The sequence below is a fragment of the Pelodiscus sinensis genome, chromosome 2 (assembly GCF_052426305.1).
Source record: "Pelodiscus sinensis isolate ZL-2025 chromosome 2, ASM5242630v1, whole genome shotgun sequence".
Taxonomy (NCBI): domain Eukaryota; kingdom Metazoa; phylum Chordata; order Testudines; family Trionychidae; genus Pelodiscus; species Pelodiscus sinensis.
Genome location: NC_143053.1, coordinates 132,933,577 through 132,959,401, shown reverse-complemented (window position 1 = coordinate 132,959,401; position 25,825 = coordinate 132,933,577). Strand labels below are relative to the sequence as shown.

Below are 25,825 nucleotides of genomic sequence, written 5' to 3'. Positions count from 1 at the left end.
AGGCACTAAGCCAGATTCTTTCTTAGTTCTAGGTTGGAAGGATTTGTAAATTTTGCACCTGACACTGATGTGTATTTTGCTATGACAAAGCAGGCAGCTTCTGTGCAGGTCGCTGACTGGTATGGACCATTTGCATGAGTCACAAGGCTTAAACCCTGAAGACCAAGGTATGCCCCCAAACCAGGTCAAAGTCCTGTCGGGGGACCAGCTTCTCTAATTAACTACTAGGGACAAAAATATCAGCGGGGAGAAGACAACAGCCGAGGATGGAGCAAAGCTGTTCCAATGCACCAGCACTTGTGACAAAATGGAACTGAGGATGTGGGGAGTATGCAGTACCCCTTATACCATGCCATGGAGGTACCACTCTAGGAGTCTCTAGAGGCATTCCCCTACAGGTACTGGTAGGGGAAAAATTTCCAGCAGTGGTGTACATGACTAGCATGCACACCTCTTATGGAATGGACATGAGTAAGCACTCCAAGAAAAGAAGAAATCCCAACGGTGAGAATCTTTGCTGATTATAATAGAGGGCTTGTTATCAAGCAAAATTAAAACTTTCCTGTCACTATTTTAAGATCAATTTACACCCACAGATGCCTCCAGTTCTGTCCTCTGCAATAATGAAGTCAATTCTAGGACAAAATTACATATATAGTTGCAACCCAACTCCACACACTTCATTTCCCCCATTCATTTCCCCCATTCTTTACCTGCTCAAACATAAATGCGAATTCCACACTGTCTTTTGGCACATTTTCTGTGTCCAGGAAGCAGTAAAGCTTGAAGTAGAACTTCCATAGCACGTCCCCAGCATCTGAAGTGGCAGCAAGCCTAGAAACAGAAGTTTGGAGCAGACAGCAGTGACCAGAACTATTTTCTAAATTGATAAGACATTGAGGATTCCACACAAGATAGCAACCACATTCTGCTCTATGTTATACCCAGTGTAAATCTGGAATAATTCTACTGACACTGGTAACATATAAAGAATTTGGCCTAGTATTTTTAATTTGCTTTAAAAAATTACTTTGCTCAGTCAGTCTACAAAGAGAGTCTAGTATTACAAATGTTAGTTGCCTCAAATCAGGATTGTTTCCACCACAAACTATTAATAATCCAAGGAACGAAATTGTGAACAATGTGTAATGAGAGAAAAACACCAATGATTTTAGAAAGTGTGACTGGCTAATAATACTGAAATGTAAGGAATCTCTGTAGGAGCTACTACAAATATTTTTACTATAAGTGTATTTACAAATAGTTGAACACCATGCACAGTAGCCATAGATGAGAGAAATATGGATTTAAAACTTGAATTACACTGTGGGATTTTTCCTAAAATCTCCCACCATTGCTATCAGTGGCAGTAGCGATAATTGAGAGCACTAGTATTTTAAGCATCATGCCATGTAGACCAGCTCTGAGCAAGCTTAAGTGAAATAGTGACTGCCTTGAATCCTGCTTATATTGTTGCTTCTAGCACTGCTCCCATCCATGGAGCCACATCAGAACCAGTAATGTGGGAAACTTTAGCGAAGAAAAGGCAAGCATAGATGTGACTAGGGTTGGGGGTGGGAAGAGAATGGGAGTTGGGGAGACAGAAAAAGAAACAACAGAATGCAAAAACCACCATGATGGAAAATATGTATTTCATTGTCATGAGACTGAGGAAATCAAGCACTTAATTTATCATTCTAAAAAAGATGCTGTTGTTTCAGAAACAACAGTATGTGGAATGCAGTTGTATATGCTGTCTCACCACAAATGAATAAAGAAAGGGAGAATTTAGCATATTGCTGATGTTAGGAAATTTTCTTTTTTAATTGATGCTTATTAGCACAAAGAAGGACACTCACTTTTCAAACTTTGCCAAAATATCGGCCACAATGGTCCTGCTTTCAATTGCTTTGTCAGTAGTTCCATTATACTCAAACAAGGCAAACATATTTCTGCTATCCTCCATGGCTAAGCCTCGGATTAACTTTTCAACAACCTAATGAAAAAAGCACACAAACAAAATCATAAAATAATGTTAGTATCTTAGAGGGTAATTAAGTTTAAGGAAAATTAAGATGAAGTCTCTGTAAGGCAAAAAAGCATGGCCATCACCTGGGTCAATAAAGTAGGCAGCCCTATAAACTCTGCAGCACCTCCAGAGTTTCTGAGAGAATTAATGGCTAAAATTGTAGAGCCCACAAGAAGACTTTAACACTTTATCTCTATGATACCCTGCTCTGTCACAACCTCTTCTCACCTCTCCAGCTGTGGTATGGGAGTTGATTGTGATTTTACAGGAACCACCACCATGGCAATAAACTGTAGATGTCATTTCCTGTCTTCTGATCAAGGCTTCTATTTCATCCCGCGATGGCACAAACTCTCTGCATTTAGTTTTTTTGAGAGATTCATAAGTGAAGAGGGCATACTTTTCCATTTCTGTTCCTGGAAACTGGTCACGAATCCTGTGTGACAAAACACTGAACTCAAATCACCTGATAATAAAATGGAAGATTTGCGGGGAGCCCAAGGGACTTAATGACATTGAGGAATTGATATACAAAGTTCTCTAGTGGTTACTGCAAATCAGTACAGTTGTGTACTGACACACAGAGGCTTGTCTTCATTGCTAGCCTCCCCCCTTTTCCCTGCATAACATCTAATACTTATTAGCTATCCTGTTGTAAAATCTCTAGTGGAGATGACACTGTAGCTTACATCATGAGAAAATGTAGTTGAGATGAACCATTGCAGGAGTAGAGGGCAAGGGAGGGCATTAATGTTGATCTTGCCCTGCTCCCTTATAAGAATGACAGGTGTCTTGTTTCCACTAGGATTGTACAGCAAGATAACAATTATATAAGATATCCCGCTGTAGAACCAAACCTTCCTGGCAGCAAAGAGATAGCCTTAATATGTTCTATTTTGATGACAGTGTTTCTCCTTCACCCCTCCCCCCCAAGAACCAATATTAAGAAAAAAAATCCAGCAAAATGTGTCTCAATTATTCAATACTGCAACAGTGGCACTAGAGAGGGTGTAGTTTACCAGCTAGAGCAGAGTGTCCAGACTTCTGATTTCTCCTTATGGCTGGGTTATATTGTATAACAGTTACTCATGATGGTGAGTACAGGCAGTCCCCGGGTTACGTACAAGATAGGGACTGTAGGTTTGTTCTTAAGTTGAATCTGTATGTAAGTCGGAACTGGCGTCCAGATTCAGACACTGCTGAAACTGACCGCCAGTTCTGACTTACATACAGAATCAACTTAAGAACCCCAGGCGTCCCCAAGTCAGCTGCTGCTGAAACTGATCAGCAGCTGATTCCAGGAAGCCCGGGGCAGAGCAACTCTGCCTGGGGCTTCCTGTAGTCAGCGCTGGTCAGTTTCAGCAGAAGCTGACTTGGGGACGCCTGGGGCAGAGCAGCTGGGGTGCTGCTGGGTTGCTCCAGTAGCGCCGCTCCTGGGTGCTACTGGACCAACCTAGCAGCACCCCATCTGCTCTGCCCCAGGCGTCCTGATTCAGCCGCTGCTGAAACTGACCAGCAGCGGCTGAATCAGGACCTGGGGCAGAGCAGCTGGGGTGCTGCCGGGTTGGTCCAGTAGTGCCCAGAGCGGGCGCTGCAGGACCAATCGGCAGCGCCCCAGCTGCTCTGCCCCAGAGTCCAAAACAAAAGCCTGGTCTGCTGGGGGGGGGGGGGAGCACACTAGCTGCCTCCCCCCTCCCCAGCAGACCAGGGACATGGGGAGCAGAGCCTCTGAGGCTTTGCTCTGGCAAAGCCTCAGAGGCGAGGGACCCCGCCGCGGCTGCGGCTTCAGTCTGGGAGCCTGTGGTCTGCTGGGGACGGTCCCCAGCAGACCACAGGCACCCAGATTGAAGCGGCAGCAGCGGCGGTTCCCCGCGCCTCTGAGGCTTTGCTCTGGCAAAGCCTCAGAAGCGCGGGAACCCGCCTGGTGCCCCTGGTCTGCTGGAGACGGTCTCCAGCAGACCAGGGGCACTGGAGCAGCTTACGAACGGGGCTTTCTCGCCCCGACTTCCGGGGCGAGAAAGCCCCGTTCGTAAGTGCGGATCCGACGTAAGTCGGGTCCGCGTAAGTAGGGGACTGCCTGTATTCATTCACACAATATACTCCTTGCACAATCTGTCCCTCTGTAACCTTAGATAACTTGTAGCGCAAATTCCATGCTCTGCCCATGTGTAAAACAGAATACCACCTTTTTCACAGGAGCACTGTGAGGCTTAATTCATTAAAGAGTGAAAAGGGCTACAAGATCCCTGAATCAGAGGGTAAATCTACAGTGGAGGAACAAGTTCCTGCTTGAGCAGGTGTACATTTGGTAGATTTGATTTAGCTACTATGCTAAAAATAGCACTGGCTGCAAAAGTAGTGTGGGAGGCTAGTTGCTCAAGTACAGGCAGTCCCCGGGTTACGTACAAGATAGGGACTGTAGGTTTGTTCTTAAGTTGAATTTGTATGTAAGTCGGAACTGGTACATATTGTAGGGGAAACTCTAGCCAAACATTTCGCCAGAGCTCAGTTTTATTCTCCCACACCTCACTTCCCTCAGTCCTTTATTCTCAAGCTGAGGTGTCTGCTGAGAAAAGCCGCTCCGCGTCTCCCTGGTCTGCTTGGGGGGGCGCTAGCTTCGCATCTCCCTGGTCTGCTGGGGGGAAGCAGCTAGTGCGGGGTTGCCTCACCCCATTTGTAAGTAGGGATCCGATGTAAGTCGGATCTATGTAACCCGGGGACTGCCTGTACAACGCTCCCATCAGAGATCCTAGGTAACTTTTTACAGTGGTAAGCTTCGCCCAGGCCTACTCTGCTCTTTTTAGCATACTTGCTCAATCAAAGCTAATGTTTGTAAATCTACCTGAGCTGAAAATTACATTTCTAGACATACCCATGGGTACTATAGAAGTACTGTTTATAGTGAAATAAGAACAACCCAGGAAACTAAAGACCAGTCAGTTTGACTTCACCACCCTCCCAGTGAAAGTTTTTCCTAATATCCAACCTAGACCTCCCCCATTGTAACTTGAGACCATTGCTCCTTGTTCTCCCATCTGTCACTACTGACAACAGCCTCTGTCAATCCTCTTTGGATCCTCCCTTCAGGAAGTTGAACGCTGCTATCAAATCCCCCTCTTTACTCTTCTCTTCTGCAGACTAAACCAAAATCCCTCAGCCTCTCCTCATATGTCATGTGCTCCAGCCCCCTAATCATTTTGGTTGCTCTCCGCTAGACCCTCTCCAATGAGTCCACATCCTTTCTATAGAGGGGGGCCCAAAACTGTATGCATTACTCCAGATGTGGCCTCACCAGAGCTGAATAAAGAAGAATAATCACTGTGTAGACCTGCTGGCAGTGCTCCTCCTAATGCAACCTAATATTCCATTCGCCTTCTTGGCCACAAGGGCACACTGTTGACTCATATTCAGCTTCTCATCCTTTTCTGCCGAACTGCTACTTAGCATTCGGTCCCCAGCCTGTAACAATGTTTAGGATTCTTCCATCCTAAGTCCAGGACTCTACATTTGTCCTTGTTGAACCTCATCCGATTTCTTTTGGCCCAATCCTCTAATCTGTCCAGATCACTCTGGACCCTATCCCTGCTATCCAGAGTATCTACCTCTCCCCCTAGCTTAGTGTCATCCACAAACTTGCTGAGGGTGCAATCCATCCCCTCATCCAGGTCATTAATAAATATGTTGAACAAAATCGTCCCTAGAACCGATCCTTGGAGCACTCCACCAGAAACCGACCACCAACCTGACATAGAACCATTAATCACTACCCGTTGGGGCCGACAGTCTGGCCAGGTTTCTATCCATCTTACAGTCCATTTATCCAAATCGTGTCAAACCAATCTGATAGCTTTCTTTGATAGGATAATAAGTCTTGTGGATAAGGCAGAAGCGGTGGATGCAATATACCTAGACTTTACTAAAGCATTTGATACAGTCTCGCATGATCTTCTTATCAATAAAGTAGATACAACTTAGATGGGTGCATAACTGGCTGGATAACCATTCTCAGAGAGTAGTTATTAACAGTTCACACTCATGCTAGAAGGGCATAACAGGTCGGGTTCCAGAAGGGTCTGTTTTGGGACCGGTTCTGTTCAATATCTTCATCAATGATTTAGATGATGGCATAGAGAGTACGATTATTAAATCTGCAGATGATACCAAGCTGGGAGGGGTTTCAAGTGCTTTGAAGGATAGGGACATAATTCAAAATGGTCTGGACAAACTGGAGAAATGGTCTGAGGTAAAAAGGATGAAGTGCAATAAGGACAAATGCAAAGTAGTCCACTTAGGAAGGAACAATCAGTTTCACACATACAGAATATGAAGTGACTGTGCAGGAAGGAGTACTGCAGAAAGGGATCTAGGGGTCATAGTGGACCGTAAGCTAAATTTAAATCAACAGTGTGACGCTGTTGCAAAAAAACCAAACATGATTCTGAGGTGCATTAGCAAGACATGAGAAGTCATTCTTCCACTCTACTTGGTGCTGATTAGGCCTCAATTGGAGTACCATGTCCAGTTCTGGGCACCACATTTCAAGAAAGATGTGGAAAATTGGAGAAGGTTCAGAGAAGAGCAACAAAAATGATTAAAAGCCTTGAAAACATGAGCTATGAGAGAAGACTGAAAGAATAGGGCTTGTTTAGAAGAGAGAATATGGAGAGGGGACATGATAGCAGTTTTCAAGCATCTAAAAGGGTGTAACAAGAAGGAAAGAGAAAAATTGTTCTCCTTGCAGAAGCCAGTTCCCCCCAGCACCATCTCCACAGTTCCATCCATCCCCTTCGCTGCTACTGCCTCTAACAGAAGCGGGGGAAAGGAACAGGGGCTAGTGCCTTGAAGCAGCTGATAAAAATTCTATCGACCACTCAATTAGTTAAATACTTGCATTTAAAAATTCCTGTGCTGAACTAGAGAATTTGCCAAACCACAGGAGGTCAATATTATAGCGAGTGGGTCTTTTTTTATTTGTATTTCACGGAGGTGAATAAAAATAACAATGCTTGCAATACTGCTTAATAACGTATCACTATACTGCTATGCCCTATTTAAGCCTATGCCTAGCCAAGGCTTATTAGCTGTCCCTATAACAAAGTGTTAGTGTTTTTACACCATTTTATTATATTGGCACAAGGAAATAAGTAGATTAAGCATAAAAACCATGCTAATGTTTAGTAGCATTACCAACACTTACACTGCTTGCTGGGCCCTTACAAGACATTTTGGGTAAGTTAGAGCAAAATAACAGCACAGAACCCTGAGAGCCAGGAGTGGTGGCTGTACAAAAACTTTATGGGGCCATAGGAAACTTGGCCACACCCATGATAAGTGGACAGCTAACTAAAACCATGCTGTACCACAGATGTTGCCCAACTAGAGAGGTTCACCCTGTATTGTGAAAAATGCTTAAAAATAAACATCAATGTGTACTGTTTTAAAATAATAAATCTGCATTCATAAGTTTTAGCTAGTGATCGCTAAATGCTTCACAAACACTCAAGGAACAATTTCAGTTAAAAGGAAATCATGTAATTCAGATGCAAAACTTTGATTTTGTAAAATGTGAATTTGTACCAATACAAACATCAACAGGAATGTTGACATGATCTAAATTCCAACAGAAACAGTTTATTTTTAAAGGAATAACTTTTCCAATGAACCAGTCACTTTTTAACCTTTTACAATATTAGAATCAAAAGTGAACCTAATGATAGTACAATCCAGAGTGAAACTAACTATTCTATTTCATTGTCCAAATAGACAACAAAAATTGTGATGAAACGTAAATTTTAAAAACACTTCCCTTTCTAAGTAGCAAAGTTAGTAAATAGATCCTTTTTAAATAGTAAAGTTCTGACTTTAAACGTCAGAAAAGTAAATATTTTGAAAAAATATTTAACATAATATCTTCGGGCATGTCTACACTTGCCCCCTAGTTTGGACTAGGGAGGCAAATGAAGCATACCGAAGTTGCTAATGAAGCGTGGGATTTAAATATCGTGTTCTTGATTAGCATATTCATGGCCGGTCGTCATTTTAAAATGCCAGTTGCCCGATTTAACTTGCCACGTGTAGAAGCGTTAGTCCAATCCAAAACCCTTCACTCGAATTAACTGTTACTCCTGTTATATCTTAAGCATGTGTTGTTGCCTCTTACCTTTTGAGGTGGAATTTCAGATACTTGAGGATACCACGACTGGGCAGGAATGTGCAACTCATGCAGGTGAGTATCTGCCAGCTGTACAGATTCCCCACACTTCCTGGGTTAGGTACTTTGTTAGTCTGTTTGATAAGTTGACAGTAGAGCTCATCTCGAAGGGGTCGTAAATCATGCCCTGTCTGAAGGATACCCTGGATTATAGGTATTGGATCAGACATGGATTCTAGCTGCTGCAGAGAATTAAATATCTTGATGGCTTCATCCTGAAGTGTTGTGTAGCCTTTGTCTTTCAGCACTACAAAAAGTGAGTAAGACATAGGAAGTTCTTACAAAACAGATGATGTAGCTCAACCAGAAACTATGAACTTGTAACAGGAATTACTTGGTGTGTTAATTAGGAGGCGAGACTGGATGATTACAGTGGTCCTTTCTCACTCTGAAGTCTATGAATCTATTAGACACGTGTTGAAATTAGGTTCTTAAGAAATGGTAATTCCATACTGAAGCTTGTTTTGTGAGAACAACAAAAATTTCCCATGAAAGAACATTTTCAAAAAAGCATTTCATGTCAATTGAAGCATTTTGTTTTGATTTTGACTTTTTAGTATTTTATAATATAAACAATGGAAATGAAAAGTGTTGAAGTGACCTTGTCAAAATGATTTCCTTTTTCCTCCAAATGAATAATCTTTTTTCAACATAAAAACATTGTTAGAAACATTCTGACCAGCTTTAGAATTTGTACTTTGAAATGTCTACTGTTTTTTCTACACAAGTAGAGATCACAAGTTTGTTAATGAATTCTTGCAATTTCCTCATTTTCTGTATACATGGAATTGTTTTTTTTGTGTGTAAGTTTAGCATATCGATGAAACTCTATGGCTGTGTCTACATTGGCATGATTTTGCGCAAAAGCAATTGCTTTTGCGCAAAAACATGCTGCCTGTCTACACTGGTGGGGAGTTCTTGCACAAGAACACTGACGTTCTAATGTATTAAATCAGTGCTTCTTGCGCAAGAACTATGATGCTCCCGCTCAGGGATAAGCCCTCTTGCGCAATTGTTCTTGCGCAAGAGGCCAGTGTAGACAGGCAACGTTAATTTCTTGCACAAGAGAGCGTCTACACTGGCATGGATGCTCTTGCGCAAAAGCACATCTCTTGCGCAAAGGCACGTGCCAGTGTAGATGCTCTCTTGTGCAAATACTTTAACGCAAAAACTCTTGTGTTAAAAGTATTTGTGCAAAATCTTGCAAATGTAGACGTAGCCTAACAAATTAGCTTATTGCCTTGATTGCTGAAACTTGCTTTTGAATGCAGGAAAATTAATCACTCTTTGTATTACCTAATGTTCGCTAGTGCCTTGCTCAATAAAGCTAAAAGCATTGCATACAATTTAGGTTTGAGGAATGGAAAGGACTACACTGCACTGATGTGTAGTCCTTATGTTTGATTTATAGTTAGACTGAATCCCTCTGGAAAGATTGGGAGCTGTCTATTTTAATGAATGGTGAGTCACTGATACTTCTTTACTGTTTGTTATTATAGAAAATAACTTGGGGCTCAAATAAAAATTAAAAACTGCCCATGTGACATTATTGGATTTTTGATGTGGACATGCAGAACATTATTAAACCCTCTTATATTTTTGCCCCAAATTTTGTACACAGTGGGCCAAGTGAGATGTCTATTGAAAGCTTATGTTTGCTGATTTTCTTTGTACTATTCATAATGCATGTGTGATTTTTGTATTTAAAGTTATAAGTATTGGCTATGTATTGGCATTCCACCAAGTATTTGCTTCTGGGAGCTATCATCAGGCTTCACACACATATTGTGAAAAGGTGGAGAGTCAAGTGAATTGGAGTACTTGACTGACAATGGACCTTAATGCCAGTGGACATCTGAGGAACTGTGCTGTGAACCTACAGACCAGCATGTACACCATGGCTGCTTACCTAAAAAATGGACATGGACAGGTGACTTGCTCATGTGACAAATTCCAATTGCACACAAAGGCTACGTCCGTACTGAAAAAATGAAGAATGGCTCTTGTGCAAGAGGGGTTTTTTGCACAAACAGGAGCCGTCTACACAGCTCCTTTTTGCACAAAAGCCTCTTGCGCAAAAACGGCCCTTAATTAATTATGCAAATGAAGCATGGCGATATTCTGCTCCATATTTCATTTGCATAAGTTTTTGTAGAAGAAGGGTGCAGAATAGACATAGCCATTGGGAACAACAGAATTACATCCATATGGACAGGGTCATAAAAAGGACCCTATGGCTTTCTCCAACTTTGTCTTCATTCCAGATCATTACCTCAGGAGCATCTTTGCTATGAACTGAGCCTGAAAAGACTGATGACTCAACTCATCAAAAATATATTCCAGAGTTTTTTAAGAGAGCACTTTATTCCATCTCTGCTATGGGCCTGTATCAGGAATTTTGTAATTGGTGTATGTAATATATTTCTTTTAACAATTTTACTCACAACCTTTTATTTCTTTTGTTAATAAATCTTTAGATTTTAGATTCTAAAGGACGGAAACAGTGTGATCTTTTGGGTAAGATCTGAGGTATACATTAATCTGGGAATGTGGCTGGTCCTCTGGGATCAGAAGAACCTGTTTGGATTTGCTGAGATTGGTTTTCATAATCTCTCATCTGTGTAAGGAGGGGTACTGGTTGTTGCACTGGAGAAGCTGGAGTGGATTGCTTGTGTGACTTCTTGCTGGCCAGTGCGGCAAACAGAAGTGCTCTTTTGTGACTGGTCTGGTGTGCCTTATAGTGGAAGACCCCCAATGTTGGGCTGTACATAGCCCTGTTTCTAAGCAATTTGCCCTGATGTGAATGCTCAGCAGTGCCCCAGAAACCTGTATTTTTAAATCTGTTTGCAATATTCATCTGTATTAACTGAGACTTTTCAAATTAAATATCCTCAAAAGTAATATATGTACATTGGATTCCATATTCTCCATATACAAATGATGAAATATGAAAGTGTCTTAAACGGGAGGTTGTAGTGGTTTAAGGCAAATGCAATTCCCCATATACTCAAAAAGAGGGGGCCTGAATAGAGCCTCTAAAGTTCACAGTGATAAATCAAGGAAGATGTGTCCGGGGGCTAATGGAATTAAATAATTTAACTAATTCCTGCTGCAGACTTCACAAAGACAGGACTTCTACAGAGCCCCTCGTGGCAAATTAAATTTGTGCTCCCTAGAGCAGGGCTACTCAATTTTGGAAGCTCTGGGGGCCACAATGATGCTCACAGCACATGCCGAGGGCTGCAATTTAAGCGTGGTTGCATATACATGCACTGGGCTCAACAAACCGCTGTTTCTACTCGCTCATGGTGAGTAGATTTCAGCCAGTTGCTCCGTGCATCCCATTCACTGGCGCTGCGCGCACGTGTGGGGCTGTCGAGTAGCTCTTGCCGCAGTTTGTCGAGCCCTGTACATGCAAATATAGATGCACACTGATGGGCTGAGTAAAAAGCACTTCCCACAATGCCCTGGTGCTCCCTGGCACCTCTTCCCTGGGGGCTAGAAATGCCATCACCCTGTACCTGTCTGTTCCAGCCAGTCCATCTACTTGCGTCTTTCAATGCTCACCCCGCCTGGCAGAACACCTCGCCATTTTCAAAGGACCCCACCTGCAGGCTGCATGTTGAGCCCCGCGTAAACCCAAACCACACCATGGGCCACAAACAAAAGGGCCGCAGGCCGCATGTGACCTATGGGCCACATGTTGAGTAGCCCTGCCCTAGAGTACAGTACTGGGAGAAAGAGCTCAAGTTTACATATCTGGAAAAAACAACAACAACTTACAGTTTAGATTAATATCGCCATATGGCAATGGTAGTAATGGAGAGTGCAGTGGATGATGCGTGTAACGGAGAATAGGGTTTCTCTTATAAATCTGTTCGACAACATCTGAGTTCAGGCAGTTCTCCTGGTAGGTTAAAAAAAAGCATAATTCCTTGTTCAGTGTGATAATCCAGTAATGGCAAAACAATTATTCAATGCAGTATCATGTCAAAAAGGGTATGTCTACACTACCCTGCTAGTTCGAACTAGCGGGGTAATGTAGGCATACCACACTTGCAAATGAAGCCCGGGATTTGAATTTCCCGGGCTTCATTTGCATAAGCGGGGAGCCGCCATTTTTAAATCCCGGCTGGTTCGAACCCCGTGTAGCGCGGCTACACGGGGCTCGAACTAGGTAGTTCGGACTAGGTGTACCGGTAGTTCGGAATAGGAAGCCTAGTTCGAACTACCTAGTTCGAGCCCCGTGTAGCTGCGCTGCACGGGGTTCGAACCAGCGGGGTTTTAAAAATGGCGGCTCCCTGCTTATGCAAATGAAGCCCGGGAAATTCAAATCCCGGGCTTCATTTGCAAGTGCGGTATGCCTACATTACCCTCCTAATTCTAACTAGCGGGGTAGTGTAGACATACCCAAAGTCTGTAAGTAAAACTACTTGTTGCTCATATTGAGTTGTTTAAGATACAGCAATAAAAACTGAAATGTAAAATTATTTCTTCAAGTGCTCAGTCATCATTTCAGAATGATAGAGAAGTGCCAGCCATTTTTCCCCACAGTGAAGATGTATGAAGTTGTATCATGGCACAGTGGCATTCTCATCTTGTTTTGATGCCCAAAGAAGCATATGCTATTTGTGACTCTCCTAAATCCTATGCACTTCATAGTCCTGCCTATTTCCCTATTTAAATAATGCATGGCAAGATGTTTGCAGAGAGTGATAGACAAGATCAAGCAGCTATTCTCAAAAACACACCACTTTAAGTTAGAGATATGAACGTGTAACCGTGCACATGGTTAACTGCTGAGCCTGGGCTTATCGGTTAACATTCATGGTTACACGCAGACTCTTGGTATGTGCAGTGCGCATTGGATCCCAGGAAGCCACCTGCTGTCCCACACATAACCGCTGAAATTTTCAGCAGTTACAAGGTTACTTAAGTACATACATTTTAATATCTCTACTATAAGTAATGATCGTGAGAAGTGCTTGGTATTCCCAATTCCTATTGATATTGAAGGGAATTATAGGTGCTCAGCAATTTCTAAGATGAGGCCCAGAATGAACCATACTTTAATGTCCGTGTTACACAAAGAACTGTGCAGAAGATGGAAAATCCATTTTGAGAAGAATTTTAAGGTTTCAAAATTTATTTTCATTTCCCATTGGTATGAAAACAAATTTTAATTTTTTTTTTCAAAATGGAATTATGTTTAAAACGTGTTTTCTAATAAAAAAGATCAGATTTTCAGGTTTTCTCTTTCTTTGGTCAAGAGTAGTCGGACAGCCCTAGACTTTAAAAACCTGCAAAATCCTGCAGTTTTTAGCTTTTCTGAAGATCCCCCACTTCATCCCCTGAAATGAGACCAACAGAGATCCGCAGGGAGAGATGGTGAGAGCCCATGCATGTGCCCCTCTAATGGGATCAAAAAGTGCATAATACTGCCTAAAGCTACATTAAGCAGTGCGGGGCTTGTTACAGTCTGGCACTCATGATCAAATGGAGGAGCTCTTGGTTCCCCACTGTGATCTGTTCCTGAAGTACTTTTCAGATAAGATCGCTCGCATTCTGTCTGATTTGGACTCTGGCTGCTATGTAAGTGGGGCACAAAATGTGTTGAGCGCAACACCCAGTCGCTTTTCTTTGGAACAGTTTCAGCTACTGCAGACTGAGGATGTGGACAAGGTGCTTAGAGGAGTGTGACCGACCACATGCTTGCTCAACCCCTGCCCTTCATGTCTTATTAAATCTAGCCGGGAAGGGATGACTGACAATGTCCACGGGATTATTAATGCGTCTTTTAGATCTGGTATGGTTCCTACCACCTTGAAAGAGGCAGTGATAAAACAGTTACTCAAGAAGCCTTCCCTGGACCCACATGATTTAAATAACTATCACCCAGTTGCTAATATTCCCTTCTTGGGCAAGGTACTCAAGTGAGCAGTGGCATTGCAACTCCAAGCTTTCTTGGAAGAAACAGATTATTTAGATCCATTTCAGTCTGGTTTTAGGCTGGGTTTTGGAATTGAAACCACCTTGGTCACCCTGGTAGATGACCTACGCTGGGAGATAGATGGGGGAGTGCATCCCTGTTGATTATCTTGGACCTCTCAGCAGCTTTTGATACCCTGCAACCATGGTATCCTTCTGGAACGCAAGGGGGCTGCTATTTGACCCCATGGCAATATGGAGTCCTGCAAGGTTCCAGCTTGTCCCCTATGCTGTTTAACATCTACAAGAAGCCACTGGGAGAAGTCATAAGGAGTTCTAGAGGACAGTGTCATCAATATGCAAATAACACGCAACTCTATTTCTCTGAGACATCAAAACCAGGTGTGGCGGTGACTGATCTAAATCGGTGTCTGGAGGCGGTGATGGTTTGGATGAAGTCAAACAAATTGAAGTTGAACCCAGATAAGACTGAGGTTCTGTGCATCAGGAGGCCATCTGTTTGGGAATGTGGCGTGGTACCTGTTCTAGACGGGGTTACTCTCCCCCTGAAAGAACAGGTACGCAGCTTGAGAGTCCTCCTTGACCCGTTTTTAACAGTTAAGAAACAGATTTCTTCGGTGGCCAGGAGTGCTTTTGAGCAACTTCGTCTGATCTGCCAGCTGCGATCCTTCCTGAACAAGCATGACTTGGCCACAGTGATCCATGCTCTTGTTACATCCAGACTGGATTACTTTAATGCGCTTTATGTGGGGCTGCCTCTAAAAAGCCTTCGGAAACTTCAACTGGTCCAGAATGCGGAGGCTCGAGTTTTGACTAATACCCGTTATATGGGACACCTTATTGCCAGTGCTCTGGCAGCTGCACTGGCTTCTGGTATGTTTCCGGGCACAATTTAAAGTTTTGGTTATAACATATAAAGCCCTAAACGGGTTGGGTATCTGAAGGACCATCTTCTCCCATGTGAACCTGCCCGGGGATTGAGGTCAGCTGGGGAGGCTCTGCTCAGTGTTCCCCCACTTGTGGAGATAAGATTAACATCAACACGGAACAGGGCCTTCTCAGCTTTTGCTCCCAGGCTGTGAAATTCTCTTCCTCGGGTTATTGCATGGCACCAACGCTAGCATTGTTTCAGTGTCAGGCTAAAACTGTCCTTTTTATTCATGCTTTTATTGGTGTTGGAATCTGTATATGTATGTTCTTCTCTATATTTTTTAGCAGGTTTTATGTCCCTCTGGATCTCGTATTTTACATTTTATATATATTTGTATTGTATTTCAACATTTTTGTAAGCTGCCTTGAATATTTTAAATAGAGAGGCAAGGTAAAAATAAATAAATAAATAAATGAAGTTACAAAATTAACAAGACAAAAATTATACTGATTTCCAAGGGAAACAAACATAGTTGGTAGGTTTTCCCTGACTCATTCCCTTCCAAAGGTTATATCCCATGTTTTTGTTCTTGTGAGAGGAGAGATTTCTCTGGAAGCTGGATGGTGTACATACGTGTGAGAGTATTAATATCAAGCATCTAATTGTTTAGAAAATTGGCCAGTAGACTTTTATTACGCTTTGTACCACATAACACAGGGAACATAAAGGGCTCAGACTCCAAATGCATATGTTGTCATCCCCCTTCAGAAACTTATTGTTACCTTAATATCTTGAATAAGCTGCTGAGTTGGTGTATCAATTGGTGCTTTTGTGTCAGTCACATTCTGGATGGCACTTGACCAGCGGGTGGCCTCATTGAGTAGTTTTGTATAGAGACGGTAGCAGTGCTTGCGCCCATACACAGTTACATTCCAGAAGCCTATAACAATAGAAAAGATTAATTATCACAAGATATATTGTGGATGAGCTTATTCTAATGTAAGAATAGAGGTCAATATTCTACTAACATGTAAACTGCATGTTAGGCACAGCTAAACGGATTTACAGTTTTTATAGAATGAGTGGCATGTGTGTTAATGATCCACATTTATATAAAATTGTAGGCTATTAAAGGATTTTTTCTGTAAGACAATGTTGTCCCAGTATCTTCTTGTACAGCTACGGTGAGACAAGCCTGTCTTTACAACGTGGCCTGTGGTTCCTTTCAGCCTTACCAAGAAGATGAGGCCTGAGAAGACTGCGCATGTGTGGATCAGGGTGGAGTGTTGCATGCTGGCACTGGTAGTCTCAGAGGCTTGAATCTGACTGGCAATTTCTCTGAAACCCAAACTCTAAGTAGTCTAAAACAGAGCAAACTACAGTCATCCATGTTTCTGTTAGGGAGGCACAAGGCTCTGAGACTACCAGTGCCAGAATGCATCACTCCATCCTGATCCATACATGCACAATCTCTTCAGGCCTCATTGACTTGGTAACGCTGAAAGTGTCCACAAGCCACATTGTAAAGATAGGCTTGTCTCATCATAGCTGTACAAGAAGATACTGGGACAACACTGTCTTACAGAGAAAAATTCTTTACTAGCCTGCATTTGTATATAAATGTGGATCATTAACACACATGTTACTCATTCTGTAAGACCAAAATGTATTCTCATCTGTTCAGTTTTCTAACAATATAAAAATGCACTGCTGATTCACTCCCAATGGAAAGCAGGATATCTTTAGACATTATCTTCCTTATATCCCAATATAGGATTTTTATGACAAAGGAGAGCCTGAAGAAAGCTTATTTACTCTTTGGGTGGCAAAAAAAAGTTTGTAGGTCAAGGGCACAAAGTGAAGATTGCATTAAAGAGTTCAAATATGAAAAGGGGGCCTCTTGCTTGAAAATGGCTGACTCCCAGCTGAAAACCAGTTTAGAAAATGCCATTGATCAAATTCAGGAGTGACATGGAAGGTGGTGTAAATTCGACTCTGTTACTGTAGATCTATTTAGACACAAACACTGATAGAGTCTAAGCTGCTCTAATATACATGCTGAGAAGCTAGAAAAAAGTTAGAAAATAGGATGAAGGCTGCCTTAATGTATACCTTTTTCCAAATCGTTTACATATAAACTACCATACATAAAGTTAGCAGTATTAGGAATTTTAGAAAGAATGAATTATACCTTGCACATCACCTCTGCAGTTTTGCCAAATGAGTTTAGATGACAAAATTCTATAAGTACCACCTCAGGGATTTAAAAGCCAAAATTCCTCTGACCTTCTGTTTACCCATATGCATTAGTGGAACCCAAATAGTGGATCTTAATTATTTTCCTATAACACTTGTTATATTTCCAGGTAGGCTGGAATGCAACTCAGAGCACCCAAAAACTTAATGTTTACAAACAAATTACCTGTCTCTTTAAAGATTTTCTCATCAGGCAGTACCACAGAGCAGAGACTATTCAGGACTAGGGTACCCAATTTCAGGGCATTCTTCTCTGAGCTCTTGTAGTAATCCAAAGAATTGTGTGTTAAGACAAACCAGCGCTTCTTTAGCTTTAACGAAGACATCTTTGGGCTGTTTTTCACTTCTTTGTGTAACCATCCTGTTAAACAGATACCCCTTGAATTAAAGCTTTTCGTCAAAGTAGGCAAAGCTGTGCTTACCTGTTGGCAGCATGATTAATACAATTTACAAAACGTATCATTAAGTATTGATTGCCAAATCCTCTTAATAAGTAACTTTTGTTTAAGTTAAGTGTCAAATTAACTGTCAAGCAAAGGAGAGGTTGAAATATAGATTGAACCTTTCCATTCCAGCACTCTCTGATGTGGCAACATTTCAGCTTAGAAAAGAGGAGACTACGGGCGGATATGATAGAGATATATAAAAATGGTGTGGAGAGAGTGAATACGGAAAAGTTATTTACTTGTTCCCATAATATAAGAACTAGAGGCCACCAAATGAAATTAGTGGGCAGTAGGTTTAAAACTAATAAAAGGAAGTTCTTCACACAGCTCACAGTCAACCTGTGGAAATTCTTGCCTGAGGAAGTTGTGACGGCTAGGACAACAACAGGATTTAAAAGAGAACTAGATAAATTCATGGAGGTTAAGTCCATTAATGGCTATTAGCCAGGATGGGTAAGGAATGGTGTCCCTAGCCTCTGTTTGTCAGAGAGTGGAGATGGATGGCAGGAGAGAGATCACTTGATCATTGACCTGTTTGGTTCACTCCTGCTGGAGCACCTGGCATTGGCCACTGTTGGCATATAAGATACTAGGCTGGGTGGATCTTTGGTCTGACCCAGTATGGCCATTCTTATGTTCTTATAGTCTGGCATGATTTTAATTAGCCGGATTGCTACTTATCATGCATGGGTGGGGCCAAGTTTCCCATGGTTCCATAAAATTTGTTTAGAGCCACCAGTCCTGTACTGTGCTGTTATTTAGCTCTAATTTACCCGTAAATGTCTTCTAAGAACCCAGTAAGTAGTGGAAGTATTGGTAACGCTGCTAGACAATATTGACTTCCTGTGGTTCGGCAAATTCTTTGGTTCGGCAACAGTCAGGTTCCAAGGATTCCAGACAAGAGAAGCTCAACCTGTACTACATCTTATCTATACTGGGACTGCTCAGTCTTTAATGGCATGAACCACATTTTATTAAAAGGACTCTGGGATCCTCATCCATTCACAATCACAAAATACCCGTGTGGAAGCTAGATCAACTGTTTACATGGACAAAATGATGCTAAGAAAATCTGAATGTGTTTTTTGTAGTATCCCTTGAATTTGCAAAAAAAATAAATCCAGAAGCATGCAACTAGAGAGCTCTCTGCAAACCACCAGCAAGAGTTCCACAGACCACATTTTGGGAACCACTTATCAATACAATTCAACAGTTTGCTATCCCATTAATTCTTACCCCTTATTATGAATTCTTGACCCTCCACTCTGGTATCTCCCTTTGATCTCTGCAGCAGTGTTATCCAGTGATGCATCTCTTCAGGGGTATCAGCATTACAGTGGAGAACACGATTAGCGGTGATGATCACAAATAAATTGGGTCTATGGAAAAAACGAAGGTTGAAAAGTAAATATACCTACTGTTTGCACCATAGATAAATGGATGAGAAACTGGATATGAGTGAACAGTGTGCCCTCGTAGCCAAGAAGGCTAATGGCATATTAGGGTGCATCAGGAGGAGCATTGCCAGCAGATCCAGGGAAGTGATTATTCCCCTTTAATTGGCACTGGTGAGGTCATTTCTGGAGTATTGCATCCAATTTCGGTCCCCTCACTATAGAAAAGATGTGGATGCATTGGAGAGGGTCCAGCAGAGGGCAGCTAAAATGATTAGGGGGCTGGAGCACATGACCTACGAGAAGAGGCTGAGGGATTTGGGCTTATTTAGTCTGCAGAAGAGAAGAGAGAGGGGGGATTTGATTGCTGCCTTCAACTTCCTGAAGGGAGGTTCCATAGATGATGGAGAGAGGCTGTTATTAGTAGTGACAGATGGCAGAACAAGAAGCAATGGTTTCAAATTACAGTGGTAGAGGCCTAGGTTGGATATTAGGAAAAATTATTTCACTAGGAGGGTGGTGAAGCACTGGAATGGGTTACCTAGGGAGGTGGTGGAATCTCCATCCCTAGAGGTTTTTAAGTCCCAACATGACAAAGCCCTGGCTGGGATGATTTAGTTGGGGTTGGTTCTGCCTTGGGCAGGGGGCTGGACTGGATGACCTCCTGAGGTCTCTTCCAGCCCTAGAATTCTGTGATTCTATGATTAAATGACTGACTTACCTTACTTGCCCTAAGCACATTTTTATTTCATAACCGGGCAAGTGTTCCTCACTTCTACACCATTTATTTTAAGAACTGTAGCCTTATACAATGTTAAGCTTTTAAAAAAGACTGTAAAGATGGGATTGTACCAAATACTGGCTCTATGTAGCCCTGAACTTTAGGGAAACGTCTATCCAGATTTTACAACTCAGGCCCCATCTTTCTATCAGCCCAACATAAATCTTCCCTGCTCCAGAAAAAAAAAAACACCTTGAAGAAGTTTGGCTCTGGATTTAGATCCTGTAGTTCATGGTCATCTCCATTTAAAAATATTTGATTCAGTTGCTAATTTAGCTAAAACCAACTGTAATTTATGAAAATGTATAATGAAACAGCATGTGAACACAGTTCCCTTTATTTTTAATACAGGCAGTCCCCGGGTTACATGGATCCGACTTACATCGGATCCCTACTTACAAATGGGGTGAGGCAACCCCGCACTAGCTGCTTCCCCCCAGCAGACCAGGGAGACACGAAGCTAGCGCTCCCCCCCCCCCCCCCCAAGCAGACCAGGGAGACGCGGAGCGGCTTTTCTCAGCAGACACCTCAGCTTGAGAATAAAGGACTGAGGGAAGTGAGGTGTGGGAGAATAAAACTGAGCTCTGGAGAAATGTTTGGCTAGAGTTTCCCCTACAATATGTACCAGTTCCGACTTACATACAAATTCAACTTAAGAACCTACAGTCCCTATCTTCTACGTAACCTGGGGACTGCCTGTACAGTAAAATTGAGACAGCAGAATCTATTTTTAAATGAGATTCTGGCTTTCATCCAATCCTACCCCAATATTCGCTGAAGCATCAGGAAATTGGGCTGCTTGCATATGATCATACAAGTGGACAGTCTTGGTGGCTTCACATGGATTAGAATATAGTGTTACTTTCTTTTGTCTCCAAAAGCTATGTGCTTTGAACTCTTCAAATCCGTTTCCCCCACCATGATACCAGTTTGCAAGAATTATATAAGAAAGCCTTTATCGGATGTACAAACACATTTAATTATGGGACACATGAGCAGATCATCAGCATAAAGGAAGGAAGGACATGACAGACCTTCACTTCACAGTTTTAGTGAGACAACATTAGGAATATTGCACTCGGAATTGAGCGTTTTAATAGCAAAATTACTTGGAGACAATTCAGAGAAGAGCAGCAAAAATTAGTTACTGGACTTCAACCCTAATGGAATGGGCACATTCCAAACACAAAGGAACAAACTGTACAAGGCAAGGAAAAGAGAACCTACAGAGTGATCAGGGTGACCGTAGGCAAGTGTTTTGCATTGAAGAGGGAGAATGTACGTATTGGGAAGGTCAGTGAGAAGGAGGTTATAGTAGTCAAAATCAGAGAGAATGAAGAGCCTAAACTAGTTTTAGCTTTGTGCAGACAGAGAAATATTATGTAGAAATAAGTGTCAAGATCTGGCCACTGTCTAGATGTGTTGAAAGGGCTGGAACTGTGTCAAAGTAAAAAAGGTTTCTACATCAAAAACTCAACAGTAACAAAAACAGGAAAGTAGAACTTCAGGCCGAATAAGCAGTCATTCACAGTTTTGGGTAGGTTACATTTAACACATTGTCAGAAACATTCAGGAGATAAGTGGAGAGTTCGAACTGGATGGAAGATGAAGCCCCATGAGTAGAACAGACTGGAGAGAGGATGAAGAAAAGGAGGTCTAGGATAGAGCCCAGGGAACACCCTCTGGGAAAGCTGGAGAGGTCAGACATTTACAAGAACAGATAAAGATCAGATTAAGGAGGTGGAAAGAGAACCAAGTGAGGATGCAATTGCTACTTCTTTGGGGAATTCTACACCACTGGGCGCGCACAGAATGCACATCCCCTTCAGATAAAGTCTGCTTGAGAGGTGCTTCAATTATGCCTCACCCCACCCACAAATGCTTTGGCTGCCACTTCCACTCCATGACTGGGGAAACAGGAGCGCAGCAAAGCATTGCTTGGAGGCTTTACCCCCAGCTGCTCTGATTGGCCATAATCACGGCCAATAGGAACAACAGAGTATGGAGTCATGTGAGTCCCTAGGGAGCTGCACCAGGTAAGTGTCCCCATCACTCAGACCCTGCATTCAGAGCCCACTCCTGCTTCCACCTCCTGCCCAGACCCCACCCCTATCCCGAGAAGAAGGATGACTTTCTTCATAACTTTTAGCCAAATTCTTAGGATAATTAATCACATCATTGGAGCAGTGGGACTAACCGCTAGCTAGAGCATCATTTCATACTTGCTCTCTCTCCTGCCCAGTGATAATTTGGTGATAGTACAATAGCTTCAATCACTAAAGCAGATGAAGGACTTGAATCAGAGATCTCCTGCACCTACACTGGACACAAAATTGGAAACTTCTCCTCCTGCTGTTCTCCCTCCTCCCTCCCCAGCTAAAATGGCACAGGCATGTAAACACAACAGGTTTGTAGCTGAGAATCCCAAGTAGGGAAGTGCCTCCCTGCAACTGAGACTTAGGCACTGTGACAGACTCTCTAATGTAAGGAAGGTATGCTGGGCTCTGGGTGAATAGTTTTCTCTTCCCTGAGTAAACGGCTGAACCTAGTGCAGCATAATCAATTAAGAGCTTGCCAGAAGCAGCAGGCTAATCAGGACACCTATAGCCCATGAAGGCCTGCTGGAGCTTGTTTATAAGGCCTCCCTGCAGGGAGTGCAGAGTAGCCCAAGATCTGAGAGTGAGAGCTGAGGATTCCGAGTAAGGCAGAGTGCTGGGGAGGAGGAGGACAGATTTGCCCTGATACCAGAGGAAAGGTACTGGGAGGGATCATTTAGGGAAGTGACCCAGGGAAGAAGATGCCAGACTGGGAGTAGAAGAAACCCTGCTTCCTGCTCCTGCCTTAGGGTACCTGAGCCAAAACCCAGATTAGTAGGAGGGCCTGGGTTCCCCCCAACCCTCCTTATGCCACTACCCATGTGAGTAGTAAGAGGAGAGACCCGGACTATGGAGGGGATTCCCCCCCAAACTGTGGACTAGCCTATGATGAGTATGACTCAATAGGCTGCAACCCTAGCCTCTAGAAAAAGAAGAGGCTGTGTGGAGGTTCACAGCAAACCTCTGAAGCAAATACTATTTGCCAGGAAGCATAGGACCCTTGTACCACAACACATCTCAAAGAGAGGGATGGAGCTTTGAGCACATCCTATGGGTTGGCATCTTCCACTGGTTACTTTAGATGAGGAACCTCCTAGCATGCTGGCTTTTGTGAATCCCATTCTTAAGCACCCATTTCTCCCCATTCATTGTATAGGGAGCCTAGGCCCTGAATTCTGGCTTTTTGTGAAACTCAGTGTTTTTTTAGGTGACAAAGTTAGGCATGCTTAAATTTCTTTGTGAATCTGTGTTCCAAGATGATGTCATTTTTTTCCTCCTCATTACTCACTGTTATTCATAGTAAAGTACACCCTGGCTAGAGTTCTGGGATTGCAATATAGTTAGGAGTAGTGAGTTTAAAAGTAGTGTTCTTTAAAAGTAGTGCGTGCAAATAAACTCATTATTGTTCCTCTGCTTTCTGGCCTCCTGAGAAACAAAAGTGCTGACTGATGCACACGCTGACCCAAACGAGAGATGTTCAATCTCTTTGTGTCCGACAAATTAACAGAACCTACACTAGAAATGACAGAAGCTCCCTCCTCACCAACTTTGTATATCATGTTGGAAAAATCGCAATTTTTGGCGCTAACAGAAGCGAGGCAGTGTAATAACTGTATGCGCAAAAAAAAAAGATCAGTGTAAAAAAATTCAAATTGTGAAAGAAGAAACATCCACCCCAATCAAAAATAAAAGTGGAACTTACCTATCTGGGTTGTCAGAAGCACATACAGAATCAATCAGTCCAACATCCAATGTGCCCTATGTAACAAAAACCCAACCAAAAAGAGGCAAACATTGAAATATCACCAGAATACATTATTCAGTATATTACTTTTAGATATAAGCAAACTGAGAATTATTTTGGTTATACAAAACTATACAAATCTAGGTGACCATTTCTTCTCATCACCAAAATTTAGGGGAAAGGGAGTAAAGGTTTCAGATAAATAGATCTAGTAACAGATCGGCTTTAGTTACATTCACTGAATAGTACAATGGTTCTCACACTGCAGTCTATGACCACCTCCCAGGTGGTCTGTGGCTCAAACTTAGTCCCCCTTCTTCCACTGCACAATATGGGACATGGCAGACTCTCATGGGGGCTTGTCCATGTCCCCGTGCCTCAGATGAAGCTTCCCGCTCCACCTCATTCTTTGTGCTCGAAGTCTGCAGCAGCAGCCTCTTGCCGCATCCCCCGCCACACACCTCCAGTCATCATTGTTGCTGGGAGTTGGCCTGGAGGCAAGATTCTCAAGTGAGGAGGTGCTGACCCTGCACTTCCCTCTGCACTGTGCCTGCTTTGATGAGGACCTGCCCGTCCTGTGTGTGTGCTGTAGGGTGTGTCCTTGGGCCATGCACTTCAGCAAGATGCGGCCCAGGTCAGGGAGGAGGCGTTGCCCCACAGGACCCATGCACTCACACAGAGGCCACTGTGTTGTGTGCAAGAGTAGGGGGGAGGTTCTCCTTAGCTGCAGCATTAGCAATATGCTTGGGTATAATTATGTAAATAACGGTGAGTTTCCATTAGCAACTGGTGATCCGTGAAAAGGTTTACATTGAGTCAGGTGGTCCACAGGCCAAAAGTTTGAGAACCACTGGTGTGGTGTAATTCGGTGTCCTTAGAGGGAACCATGTACTTCCCGTCCATGTGCTTGCTTGCAGGTGTGATGGAGGCAGGAGTCTGCCATATAGTTTTGTGCAGGCTGCAAGATGGCTGCATTAATGGGGAGTGCTATTTTGGAGGTAGCCGTGGTCTGTGAGCTCATGCTGGTTATCTGAGACTTCCTCCAAAGCAATATTGAGGTCATCCACCACTCTCTTAAAGAAGTCCTGAAAGTGGGAGAGTTCATCCGTAGATGTGGATGTGGTGGGCAGTTTGGCCTGTTGGGATGAAGGAGGTGACCCAGTGGCCATAGATGATCATCCCCTGCAATTACCATTTGTATGTGTCTGGTAGAGATTCAGCATTACAGTCCTCCTCTACTTGAAGGATTGGCAGGGGAGGACTGTGAACTTGCCTCCATGTAGCAGGACGATTAGTATGTCATGCTCTGTAGTGTTCCCAGTTACCCTACTATGGCAGGTAGCCAGGGAATGGTATGACTGGTGCCATCCAGGGAAGGGCATACCATGGGTATTGTGTGGCAGATGTATTTTGCCCTATAGGATCCCTATACTAATAGGGTGGAGAAAGGTCTTTGTTCTCCAAGTCATCTTCCTCTGTTGGAAAGGTGGGGAGGGGTTGCAGGAGACTGGCAGTTTTGTGTTTGTGGCTCTGGTGAAAAATCCCGCTCCAGAATAGGAGAACCTTGAGAGGGGAAGACCGTGAGATCAGCTGCACTGTGGAACTGGTGCTGAGCAGAGCCAAACTGCAGTGTGTGTACTGGGGCAAAGTAGGACTGTGGTGCCATGCTGAGGTGAGCTCGCGACGGCACCGTGGAAGCTGAGGAGAGTGTCAGTGCTGTGTGACAACTTCTAAGGCTCAAGTGGAGTGGCAGAATCAAAGGGAAGTGCCGATTCTGCTGTTTGAATAGGCTGCTGTGACTCTGAGTTCAGCACCAGAGTCACTGAGGGCAGCATGGGTGCATTCAGAGAGGCAGGCAGCTGAAAGCCCTTTGCCTTGGTACCTTGTAAAGCGGCTGCCGACTCAATAGTCAGTAGCGGAGGTGCCTGCAGAGTCAAAAGTGCTCAGACACAGAGTGTGGCTTAGTCAGTGCTTCTTCACTCTGCCTGGGAAAGCGCAGGAAGCAGGTCTTTTCCTGGATTGGAGGTTGTTTGCTGAGACTGTGCAGA

General features: G+C 43.2%; 1 protein-coding gene across 1 annotated transcript in view; it reads right to left on the bottom strand.

The window, feature by feature from the left end:
• Positions 1 to 25,825, bottom strand: part of MYO10 (myosin X) — a 151,282-nt gene that overhangs the window by 21,001 nt on the left and 104,456 nt on the right. The window contains exons 24-32 of the mRNA XM_006135809.5: positions 23,736 to 23,791; positions 18,999 to 19,141; positions 17,483 to 17,677; positions 15,843 to 16,000; positions 12,024 to 12,147; positions 8,190 to 8,487; positions 2,258 to 2,465; positions 1,860 to 1,996; positions 714 to 834 (exon numbers count right to left, since the gene is read on the bottom strand). Of these exons, the coding sequence (XP_006135871.3) occupies positions 714 to 834; positions 1,860 to 1,996; positions 2,258 to 2,465; positions 8,190 to 8,487; positions 12,024 to 12,147; positions 15,843 to 16,000; positions 17,483 to 17,677; positions 18,999 to 19,141; positions 23,736 to 23,791 (1,440 nt within the window). The remainder of the gene's footprint in view (positions 1 to 713; positions 835 to 1,859; positions 1,997 to 2,257; positions 2,466 to 8,189; positions 8,488 to 12,023; positions 12,148 to 15,842; positions 16,001 to 17,482; positions 17,678 to 18,998; positions 19,142 to 23,735; positions 23,792 to 25,825) is intronic.